The 12,548-nt window shown below is 40.8% G+C and overlaps 1 protein-coding gene across 1 annotated transcript in view; it reads right to left on the bottom strand.

The window, feature by feature from the left end:
- The window catches only part of gabra6b (gamma-aminobutyric acid type A receptor subunit alpha6b), a 65,475-nt gene extending 61,497 nt beyond the window's left edge, over positions 1-3,978 (bottom strand). The window contains exons 1-3 of the mRNA XM_072662470.1: positions 3,909-3,978; positions 3,528-3,646; positions 973-1,040 (exon numbers count right to left, since the gene is read on the bottom strand). Coding sequence (XP_072518571.1) covers positions 973-1,040; positions 3,528-3,646; positions 3,909-3,943 — 222 coding nt within the window. The 5' untranslated portion in view covers positions 3,944-3,978. The remainder of the gene's footprint in view (positions 1-972; positions 1,041-3,527; positions 3,647-3,908) is intronic.
- Between the last annotated feature and the right edge of the window lie 8,570 nt (positions 3,979-12,548).

Below are 12,548 nucleotides of genomic sequence, written 5' to 3'. Positions count from 1 at the left end.
CTGTGCTAATCCCAATCCCACATTTTCTCCATAATTTTAGAGTAGCCAATTACCCAGCCCACTCGTTAGTACTCTCCACCTATCGCACTTAACACCACCGACACTGGGAGGGTGAGGACTGACACATATGTTAAATATTATTCAATATCGACATCACTGCGATATCCGTGCTAGTTTGTGCCCAATCTGACAGTTCACAATCCAGTCGGAGAGCTAGGCGTCCCCAAACTTGTGGCAGTCACTGTTTGACAGTAATAAGAGGTGCTTCTGTCATGTTTTGTCCGAGCTGAGCCGTCTACAGCAGTGCCTTCACCAGCCGAGACCTCACTCCTGCCTACAGATTAGAAACACGTCCAAAAAACAGCATCTCCTGCAAAACGAGTCCGCCTCAGCGCCAGCAGGTTTTATCCAACACCATGTTCCCGTGCTCCGGAGTCGTGCACAGAGACTTATCCATACTGCCTATCGGATTGTCACAGCGCATCACACGGCAGCGCGGGGGATAGTATGGCGTGAAGGGGAATAAAACTCAGCTCAGCTGGGACCCTCACTGACAGGGATTGTCAACCAGATTAAAATCGCTAAGCTAAGCTGCTCTAATGACATCCTGCCCAAATGCCAGAATAATGAAGGCTGGAGTGGACATGACTTGAGGCAGTGGACGTAAAAGAACTGGAAGCAATTACTGCCGACATTCTAGCCAGTAAAATACTGGTGTGTGCATGTATACAGTATAACACAGTACACACTCCTGTGCATGTGTACATGGGTGATATGGGGAAAATATTATGACACTTAAAGACTGAATGAATATGATCATTATTATATATTATTGTATTTGGATACACAGATAAAAAAATATATGAAATAAATTACACAATGAATACTGTGTATGAGACTAAAAGACTATTTTTTTTTTTTAAATTTTGACGACTCACTGTATGTGATTGTGCTTCATGTTTACTCACATACCATTTCCACGTCCGACACGGGACCAAAGCTGGTGACAAAAATGTCAGTTTTGACCTCAGTGACTGGACCTATAAGCAGAAAACAGTGTTTTTTTAAGAAAAAAAATAATACTTAAATACTTAAATACTAATACTTAAATACTTAAGTACACCAACAATTTAAGATGGATCTGCATTATTATTATTATTATATATATTTTTATTAATTTATCCAAAGAATCAAATGTGATAGACCAGGATTTCCCCAGTTTGGAATATATATATATATATCATCACAGTACAGAAAAACACACATCTCCCAAATTGAAATCTTTTTAGAAAATGGAAATATATTAAAAATTATAATGCAAAATAAAGAAGCAGGCCTTTATTCCTGTTATTTTGGAGGATTTATATCATCATGGATTTTTTTTTTACATAAAACAGAGATAGAGGATTATTCATGGGCCACTGGTTATTATTATTAGTATTGTTATTATTATTGTTATTATTATTATTATATTTAGTAGTAGTAGTAGTGAATAGTGATGATATGCCACCCCTACTTGCCTAAATCAACTAACTCAACAAGCCTAAATGAATAATAATTAAACAGTTTAGCTCAATCCCAGCTTAACTAACAGTACTGCCATTCATTAACTTCAGGAGACTGCATCAGTGTATCAGTTCTAAAACAAACAATCAACTACATAAACCTGCAGAAAGCTACACTTTAATAGTCAAAATAATACCAATATTTAACATAAAAGAGCCAAAAGGAAGCAAGGAATTAGAAAAGCCAATGAAGAACCACTGTAAGTTCCCTTTTGCTTCTTTCAGTGGGCTGTTCCTTAAAGAACTGCTGTCTGGAAGTGTGAAGTGTTAGCTTTCAAAGCCTAAAAAAGTTTCACACAATGTACGTTTTCTTAAATCACACATCCCAACCAAAAGCCGTTAACCGTACTTTTAAGATGGGTGATATATGGATATTCTTTGGTTGTGTCTAGAACCCAGTTTTATATAAAGTAGTTTATATACAGTAGTCTATCATATAAAGGCCTGTTAAGAAGCCCTATATAGTAACAAATGTACTGAATGCTAGGCTTATTATTCAGTTATTAATCCCAATGCAGCAGTTTGATTTAGCATAGCTGGTGGAGTCCCTCAGGGTTCTATTTTAGGGCCTATGAAACTGGTTTAACAGTGACAGTAATGTAGTTTTGAAGACGTTTGGGCTATGATACAGTCTAAAGGGGTTATATTTACATTTCACACTGAGATCTATATATATGTATATATATATATATATATATATATATATATATATACAGTATGTGTGATGTAAAGTATCAGTGTTCAGTGTTTATTTCTGCTTGCTGTTCTATACTGATGGCGTCGAGGAGAGGACGGTTAGCTGCAGTGTGTGTCGTTTGCTGGAAACTCTTTAAAACCCATAAACACTAAATAAACAGTGATTTTCTTTCTGTAAACGAGCGTCTGGCTGCTCATCGCTACCAGTACACAGCACACTTCCCTCTGAAGGCATTTCAAGAGACGAAAGCAGAACAATCAGAACGAGTTCTGGCACACTCTGAAATATAAAGGAGCCACAAAGGGTTCTCCGAGCGATGGAACAGGAAAAAACACTGTTAGTTCCGTACAGCAGCAGTTCTCAATCCGCAGGGTCCGCAGGGTCCGCTGGGACGGTTCCAAGTTCGATCAAACCCAACCCAGAACACTGGGACAGAGAAAACGTGAGGACCACCTGGAGGCTCCCCAGAGCCACCGCCCTGAGCATGACAATCTGGTTCTATACTGATATACGGGTTCTATTTAGATACGTTACATTACACGGAGGTTCTTTAAAAGGCTCTCCACACTCACACACATCTCATTAACAAGGGTTCTCTACAGCAGCGGTTCTCAAACCAGCCCCCAGATTGCCCTTGAGATTCAGCGGCCCCTGAAAAGAAACAGTTGGAGAACCACTGCACTAAAGAACCATGTTTGGAAACCAGATTTGTGTGAAGTGTGAAGAACCCTTGAATGGTTCCACACTGATATATACTTGAAATGAAACTTTGAAAAGGTTCTTTACGCTCTCACACATCTCCTTCACAACAAGGGTTCTCTAAACCAGTCCCCAGTGTACGTTTGGAGAACGTTCAGATGGTTTGATACTAATTTAAGGGTTCTTCATAGATAGGTTCCGTTAAATGTTTCAATAAGTTTCATCCAACTTAAGCAAAAGTTTCTAGAAGGTGGTTCCCAAACCGGTACCCAGACACATAGAGAGTGAAGAGGACTAACCACGGTTCTCTAAAGCAATGGTTCTCAAACCAGACCCTGATATCTGACAATCCCTGAGGAGCAGAAGGAGGAGGAGGAGGAGGATGCTCCAATGCATCATCTACTGAAAAGCTGCTTGATGAAGCTGCAGTGGTTCTCCTATGGCATGGTGTGGAGAACCCTTCCTGCAGCAGCTGTACATTAGAACTGAGCTCGTTAACTTCACTCCTGTGAACTTCAATGAGAAAACCTCGTAATGCTGCGTTCTAGGAGAAAGAGCTGCAGTACCTCCAAAGCCTGGCCGCAGTCTGTTGTCGTATCCGTCCAGTAATCTGTCCAGGATGCGCGTGATGTTATCCAAATAGATGCTGGACTCAGTCGGTGCGTTTGACCAGACCTGACACACACTGCAGAACACACACACACACACACACACACAAACACACTCAGTTTCTACCACTTTAAAAGTTTCCTGCACGGTCACACTCCTCCCTACATAAGCACATATAAGCGCAAATACGCGCGCGCTGCTGTTGTTGCCACGCTGCAACAAATAAACACGCGAAGAAACCAATCAACAAACACTGCGCGCGCTACAACTGTGAATCAAACAAACAAACAAAAAGCACGAGCGCGAAATACGTCAAAAAAGTGCACTTTCCTACTTACCAAGACAGGAGAACGCACGTGCGCATCCAAGCCATGGCTCTTTCTCACTCTCTCTCTCTCTCTCTCTCTCTCTCTGAGCGCGCGCTGTGGCACGAGGAAGGGTGGGTGGTGGGGGTAGTTGGTGGAGAGAGAGGGAGAGTGTATGAGTGTGTGTGTGTGTGTGTGTGTGTGTGTTTGGAGGCGGGGGTAGTGGTGGTGGTGGTGGAGGAGGATAGTAAACTGTCCCCCACCCTCCTCCTCCTCCTCCTCCTCCTCCTCCTCCTCCTCCTCCACCTCCCATCCGCCACAGACAAGTGTTTGCGCGCGCTCCAGCGCTATTGCTGTGGAGGAGTTTGCGAGCGCGCAGGCGCGCGCACAGCAGGAGGCATGATGGGAGATTCTTGACACAACAACACTGTTATGTGACCAACTGTGGACTGCACACTAATACTACAGGGTCCTGGAGAGACCCTGTCCTGCTCATTCAGGGGTCCCCCTGCCCCCAGCAAGTCCTTTCAGAGTTCAGGGGTGTGTTGGAGCAGGGAGTCCACTGAAATGTGCAGGGCAGGGTGCTTCCGGGACCTGGGTTGAGAACCCTGCTATGCGGTACGGTACTGTAGAGTGTGTACACTGTAGCAGGATAGGCAGGTGTATCCTTGGGCCAGTGTAGTGTTGGGAGTCTTGCCCAAGGACTCTTATTGGTGTAGAACAGCAGCTCAGTCACCCAGACCAGGAATCGAACCCCAGTCTCCCACATGGTGGGGTAGCGTACTAGCAGGTAGTGGTGTTTATGTGTTGCACCACACCACTCAGTACTGTCCAAATTCTACCTGTGAACGGGTATGATGCATTATGGTCCGGTATTGCTAACAATGCTAACCTGGGGCAATGCTAATACTGCTAATTTGGGACATGTTTTGGTTAGATTCGCCATAAAACACCAGTCTAGCTAAACTCCAAAGTCTAGCGACTGTTCTGGGAGATGTTTAGAAATAGCATCTGATTCTTGGAATGTTTAACTGGGTGTGACGTCATTCCCAGCTCCGACACACAGCTTCCGAGGTAAATGGAAGTCAGTATAACCCGTTCAGTGCTATTCGGAAGTGATCAAGACGAGCGTCCAGACTTTTTACTGTCCTGCACCAAAGTGGAGGAGTGAACTTCCCCTGGGTGTCTGAACAGCAGAGTCCAACACTCACTGTCCTCAAACCCAGACTGAAGACCCTCCTCTTCCGAGTACTCAGGCGAAGAGAAGAGTATTATGGTCTCCATATTGACTTGTGTTTAGTAGAGTCTAAGATTAGAGGATCTGAATTTTAGTCTATTTAAACTAGCTGAGGTTCTTCTTCAGTAAACAGTGAAGCTCTTCTGGAAGAACTCTGGAGAAGAGCGTCTGCTGAATGCTGGAAATGTAAATGAAGCGTTGCTAAGACAACGTAAGTCACTGCAATATTTCTACCAAGGCAAAAATTCCTTTTATATTTACTTTACTTAATTATCTTAATTGAGCCATTGTACACTATTAAGGTATAATTACAAAAACTCTTCAAACTGTCCAAATACTTATGGACCTGACTGTATAACAGAAAATAGTAGAATAGAAACTACTGTGTTTTAGATGTTTTATTTAATAATTAATGTTATGCAAAAAATCAAAGTATCTGCAACCTCAAAGTGTTTTATATCTTTAATAAAACAAACTATAATAAGAATATAAAGCAGGGGTGTGTGTGGAGGGGTATGAAACCACTTCTGTTCAGACAGCAGTGCAGAGTCATGACTGAAAGTAAACTTCCATAACCTGCAGACGTTTTATCGCTTACTGTTAAGTGAAACCAATCAATACTTGTGCTTTATTTCAAGTAAAATCAATATTATTAGCCAACATTAGCTTGCTTTGAAGCTATTTTGTTTATTTCCATTAGGGACACTAATAGTTATAGTCCATTTTATGATATTCAACAATTTATAGCTGAAAATGAAGTTATTTTTATGCACATTTGAACATTTTCTGCTTAATGATATTAAAGTAGTTGACTGACATTAGCCTACTAGCTGAGTTAGCTACATCATTAGCTAATCTAGCTCACTAAGTGAACTTCGTCAGACCACTACTCCATATCTTCTGTCAGCAGGGTTGGGTAGTAATGGAATACACGTGTCAGTTTGTGCTTTCTTGCCATGTGTATGTTTACAGGTACAGCTGCCTAAATAAAACAGACTTTTACTTTCTTTTTTTAATCACACACAGAGCAGCGCCCCCGGTGGAGAACCCTGAGCTTGCCACTGCAGTAAACGGTCATGCTGACTAGACGTGGCAGTGAACCAGAAACACTTGCAGGGATGAAACGATGCAAGACTTTATTAAAAAGGGTAAAGAAAACACCAACCAGGGAATATAAAGAAGACTGGATAACACCGGGATGCAGCAATCTACAGCAACTGAACCACGACTGAGCAAAACAACAAACTGGTAACTTGGGACAGGGTGCTAGGAACTAAACAGGGTAGGTAAAAGCAAGGGAACTGAGCAGTACTCAGAAGGGACACAGGGATAAGGAGCCGAGCTTGGGTCGAAAGTCGAAAACTAAACACGAAGCAGAGCTTCAGACAGGGCAACGAGAAACCCAAACAAAACACGAAGCAGAGCTTCAGACAGGGCAACGAGAAACCCAAACAAAACACGAAGCAGAGCTTCAGACAGGGCAACGAGAAACCCAAACAAAACACGAAGCAGAGCTTCAGACAGGGCAACGAGAAACCCAAACAAAACACGAAGCAGAGCTTCAGACAGGGCAACGAGAAACCCAAACAAAACACAAAGCAGAGCTTCAGACAGGGCAACGAGAAACCCAAACAAAACACGAAGCAGAGCTTCAGACAGGGCAACGAGAAACCCAAACAAAACACAAAGCAGAGCTTCAGACAGGGCAACGAGAAACCCAAACAAAACACGAAGCAGAGCTTCAGACAGGGCAACGAGAAACCCAAACAAAACACAAAGCAGAGCTTCAGACAGGGCAACGAGAAACCCAAACAAAACACGAAGCAGAGCTTCAGACAGGGCAACGAGAAACCCAAACAAAACACAAAGCAGAGCTTCAGACAGGGCAACGAGAAACCCAAACAAAACACGAAGCAGAGCTTCAGACAGGGCAACGAGAAACCCAAACAAAACACGAAGCAGAGCATAGGCAGAACTGGGGCAAACCAAACAAAACCAACAAAGAATCCATGTAGACGAGCTGGAACTGTTGCATGAGAACCAGTCCAAAAGTAAAATCTGAATTATTGGAGGTAATCCGATTATGTTTAATATAGTAATTCACTGAATTCTAAGTGCAGGTGGGTTCAGGTACCTGTAGAGCTCCGTACACAGTCCAGGAGAACTGCTGATACTGTAAGGCTCACCTCTTGTGGTGCAGATGGAGCCATAGAACTGTCCGAACATCCAGTTCAGCCAGAGACGTTAGGAAAGAGGAGGGCGGCCACTGGTTCGAATATGAATAGGAGGTCTCGTAATGTTCAGCTTGCTGGTTCCACAGCAGTTTCAAATCTGGTCTGAGTCATTGCAGCATTGCGGCTTTGCACAGAGGCCTCTGAGTGAACCGACTGCTGTTATCACAAACATCAGCACGGTTAGGATGCTTCCCAACCAATCAGATTGTGAGGTTGGAACTAGCTGTTTGTATAACAACTTCTAATGCACTTTTATTGAAACCCGAAGCTCCAGCTGGAGTGTGTTCCTACAACCCAGTGATGCTGGGTCTGTGAGCTTGGTTAACCCCCTTAAACTACTAACCTAATTTTTGAGTAAAAATTTTAAGACATATTAAAGACAACTACTAATTATTGATTAACTGCTATAAACGTAATATGCAGCCCAAGTCATTTGAGGGTGAGAAATTAAACTTTGGAGCAACATACAGGCTTTTTAGTGTTTACAGGGTTAACTCCTAAAACTCTTATTAATAAGTTATTACTCATATTTAAAGGCTTTAAATATCACACCCACATCTCTATCACAAATATACTTTTTTATGGATGCAAAAGTGGTTCTTCTATGGAATCGCCTTGCACAGCTGTACAGATGTTAAATTTTTTTAATGTTTATATCATTATATCTGTACATAATAGGGTTTTTTACTGTAAGTGTTGCTTACTTTTAAATGAAACCAATCAATACATGTGCTTTATTTCAAGTAAAATATTCAAGTACAATATTATTAGCCAACATTAGCCATGATTAGCTTGCTATGAAGCTATATTGTTTATTTCCATAAGGGACACTAATAGTTGTAATTCATTGTATGATATTATCAATTTATAGCTGAAAGTGAAGTTATTTTTATGTACATATGAACATTTTCTGCTTAATGATATTAAAGTAGTTAGTAGACTAACATTAGCCTACTAGCTGAGCTACATCACTAGCTAATCTAGCTCACTAAGTACACTTGGTTTGACTACACCTAATTATTACTACTAATTATTTATTAACTGCTATAAACGTAATATGCAGCATGTCATTTAAGGGTGAGAAATTGAACTTTGGGGCCACATACAGGCTTTGTAAGGTTTAAAGGGTTAACCCTTAAAACTCTTATGAATTAGTTATTACTCATATTTAAAGGCTTAAAAAGTAAAATATTTGATGGTTCATCACACCCACATGTCTATCACAAAGCCTTGCACAGCTGTACAGATGTTAATTTTCTGTAAATTGTTATATAATTATATCTGTACATAATTTTTTTTTGTTTTTTTTACTGCTTACTGTTAAGTAAAACCAACCAATATGTGTCCTTTATTTAAAGTAAAATCAATATTATTAGCCAACATTAGCTTGCTATGAAGCTATTTAGTTTATTTCCATTAGGGACACTAATAGTTGTAATTCATTTTATGATATTCAAACTTTACTGTATATCATTTATAGCAAAAGAAATTGGTTATTTGTATGTACATATGAACATTTTCTGCTTAATGATTTTAACATAGTTGACTAACATTAGCCCATTACATCACTAGCTAATCTAGCTCATTAAATACACTTGGTTTATTAAAACTCTTATTAATAAGTTATTACTCATATTATTATCATTAAAGGCTTTAAAAGTTAAATATTTAATAGTTTTGGTTCCATAAAAAAACAATGTTTAGCACACTCACCTCTCTATCACAAATATGCTTCTTTGTGGATGCAAAAGTGGTTCTTCTATGGCATCGCCTTGCACAGCTGTACAGATGTTAATTTTCTTTAATGTTTATTTAATTATATATGTTCATAATAGGGTTTGGGTTTTTTTTACAGCTCTTAATTACTTTTAGTACTTTTTAAACATATAACTTATTCTATGTATTGTTTAGTGTATTTTTCTCTCTCAGTGTAAAACTGATATTATAAAATAGATTCTGATTCTGATTCTGATAGATGTTGCTACAGATGTCCTGAATTAAACTATATTTTAAGTCAGTAGGAAACTGGGTCACTTTGATGTTTTGTCCAGACTATGCTTTAAAACGACCTCCCAGTAAGAGTGGACAGCTTGACTGGAAAAGCTCATACTGGATCAGGTCTCCTTATCCTTCGTTCTGGGCGCAGATATAATGAAACAAGTGCTTATGGGAAGTCATACTGGTCTCAATTTGGGGTCATAAAGGCCGTCTTCTGCCAATGCAGAGGAAATGGCCCATTATGTTCCACACGAATCAAGTAGTGGCCAGTGGGCCGGCGCTTTAAAACCTCACATTCATGCCGGTGGATTAGGGTAATGGACCAGGGTCTCTTTCAGTCGCTGACATTACACTCAATGCCAAACTGATTCACACTACAGCAATCTGAATAAACTCTCCACCGCAGAGCCAGCTTGGCTGGAGCGCCGCATCCATTAGTTGAGAGTGAGTCATATTGTCCTGGAATGTGTACCGGGAGAGCGATGCTGCTACAGCACGGCTACAAGGCTTTATATTCCTGCACTGCCACTGAATCAGCGTTCAGTCAGACATTCATGAAAAAGATCTCTCCATTTACGGAGCAGAGACCGGGCAGAGTACAGTTACACTAACATCACACGCTATAATGTGTGTGTGTATATATATATATACACACCCCTTCTAATTAATGCATTCAGCTTCTTTAAGCTGCACCCATTGCTGACACAGATGTGCAAATGCACACATACACAGCTTGTCTAGTCCCTGTAGAGAAGAAGTACTGCCAATAGAATAGGACTCTCTGGAGCAGATCAACTAGATCACCCTATTGGCTCCATGCTGCATAATACCAGGCGTGGGCTAGAGGGGTATAAAGCCCCCCTACATTGAGGAGCTGTGGAGCAGTGGAAGAGCTGGGTTCTCTGGAATGATGGTGGAGGAGCTCCATCCAATACTTTTGGGATAAGGAGTTGGGGATGATGAGGTGGGGTGGTGATCATCAACACCAACATCCTGACCTTACCAACACTACCGATTGCAATCAAATTCTCACAGCAATGTTCCTTCTCCAAAATTTAGTAGAAAGTCTTCTTCCCTGGACAGTAGAGACAGTTACGAAAGCAGAATGTCACAATACTGTACATATATTATATTATATTATATTATATTATATTAAATAGGACTGTGCAGTTTAGGTTAAATGAATGCAGAGACAAACATACAATCATAAGGCCTAAGTATTATAATATAGTTATTTGTATTTGGCAACTTTTTTTTTCACTTTGATGAAACCAATGTAAAAAAACTGTGTGAAAATATTTTAATAAAACCTAATAATATAATAAAGGGTTTTGACAATTAATGCATTACACCTTTTATCAGTCATGTAATAATTACATAGCTGGGTCTTATTACCTGTTAAAGTTGCTCATTTGTAATACTACAATATTGGGAATTCATGCTACAGCTATATCATTGGTCCAAATCACGCATAAAGGAAACAATAGAAATGGAAGTGTCAAAATTTCAGTATTGATTCGCCCATCTGTTACAACCCACAGTTGCAATATCCAATTAGTCTTCATGCTGCTGTTGTGTTGTTCTTGTGTGTGTATTGCTGTGTGCAGTCCTGTGAGTGGCCACCAGGGGAGCAGGTAGTTTTGAGTGTTTTGGGTTCTTTTGTTTCAGTTTTAGTTGGTTTGGGTTTAGGTGTAGGTGTTTGGTCTGGCAGAGGGTCTGGGGCGGGGGGGGGGGGGGGTCACTCACTTTCCTAGACCGGGTCGCAACACCATCCCTAATAAGTGGGACTTTAAAGGTGCCCCACAATGTAAATATTGAGTATGTACATTGTGGGTTGATGTATAAATAATAAATAAGTGACTTGAAGTGATTGGGGTGAAATTAACAAGCCCATTTACCACCCTGTTATTTACCTTAGAGAAACCTGGTTTTCTTTTTATGTCGGACTCATGGAAAAATATATAATACAAAAATATTTATGATTTCTGCTCTGATTGGCTGGTTCACATCATTGCAATATCTTACAAGACCCATGTAACCTAGCCTAGCCTAGCCTAGCTGTGTTTTTAATACTGTATAGTGTTGTCCTCTGTGTCTTTTTGGTGTTTTGTCGGTGTGGTGTGTGCAGTTAGCTGTAGAGACTGTAGCTGGTCGGTAAGGGTTAGCTTTTTCACTAGCATTAGCTTAGCTTGGGTTTAGCTTCCTCTGCACTTTTCAGTTCCCCGTCTGATGTGTGTTTAGCTCCAGTGTGGTTCGGCTGGCGTAGTCCAGGTCGGACAATGGAGAGAAGATATGGTAAAAGCCAATCAGCCAGGGTTCATTTTCAGTCTAGCGCTGCTCCACCATGATTGGCGTCCTCACTCACTTAATTTGAGCTCCCCTTCTGCGGGCACAGGCACAGGAAAAGCCACGGCCATGACAAGGCCTGGTTCCTGCACCAACACGTATTCCCATAACCAGCAGATTCTGGAGGTGATAAGCTGATCTCCAATATCAACACCACCATATTCTCCCAAAGCTGCTGTCGTGTTTTACTGTGAGGTAAAGGTTGTCTCTAGTAGGCGGGGTTTATGTAAATGTAGCGGTGTAAATATAATGAGTCAAACCTGTGATGTAACAGTTTTGGGGTTACAGAATTGGCCCATTTTAGAGCTCTGTTCTGGTTCTGCTGGATGTTCTTTTGAAGGAGGAACAGCAGTGTTTGAGGTTCCCAGTTCTTCACGTCTATGACCATGACCAGATAAACACAGTTTTGAAAGGTGGTCTTCTAAACTGCACCTGATTTGGTCCAGTTTCTTAATTAAGACTAATTAAGAGCTTAGTCAGGCAGTTGTGAGCATGTAAACACAATCAGTGTAACATCCAGTGTCAGAAACCACATCATTAGGTCTATTAGAGACTACCGAACACCTCCACATGGTTGAGAAGAGTGTGTGATAATTTAGATGTTGAGTGGGGAGCACTCTAATTAATGTACAGAAGCTTTTATTATTTGTTATTTAAGTACATGAGTATATGAGACTCATTAGGACTAAGTCTAGTATCGCTCTTAGGTTGAGGTGGACTCGGAAATTGTCAGACGCTTCTGTCTGAGGTAACGTTACTTAGGTTTTTCTACCATTATTAAAAGTCAACAGTCCATTCAAACAGAATAAAGCAGTCTGTTCTCTACAGCCTACATTAAATTTACACTCTGATTGGCTA

Source organism: Salminus brasiliensis, chromosome 18 (genome assembly GCF_030463535.1).
Source record: "Salminus brasiliensis chromosome 18, fSalBra1.hap2, whole genome shotgun sequence".
Lineage (NCBI taxonomy): Eukaryota > Metazoa > Chordata > Actinopteri > Characiformes > Bryconidae > Salminus > Salminus brasiliensis.
This window is presented reverse-complemented; position numbering and strand designations above follow the sequence as displayed.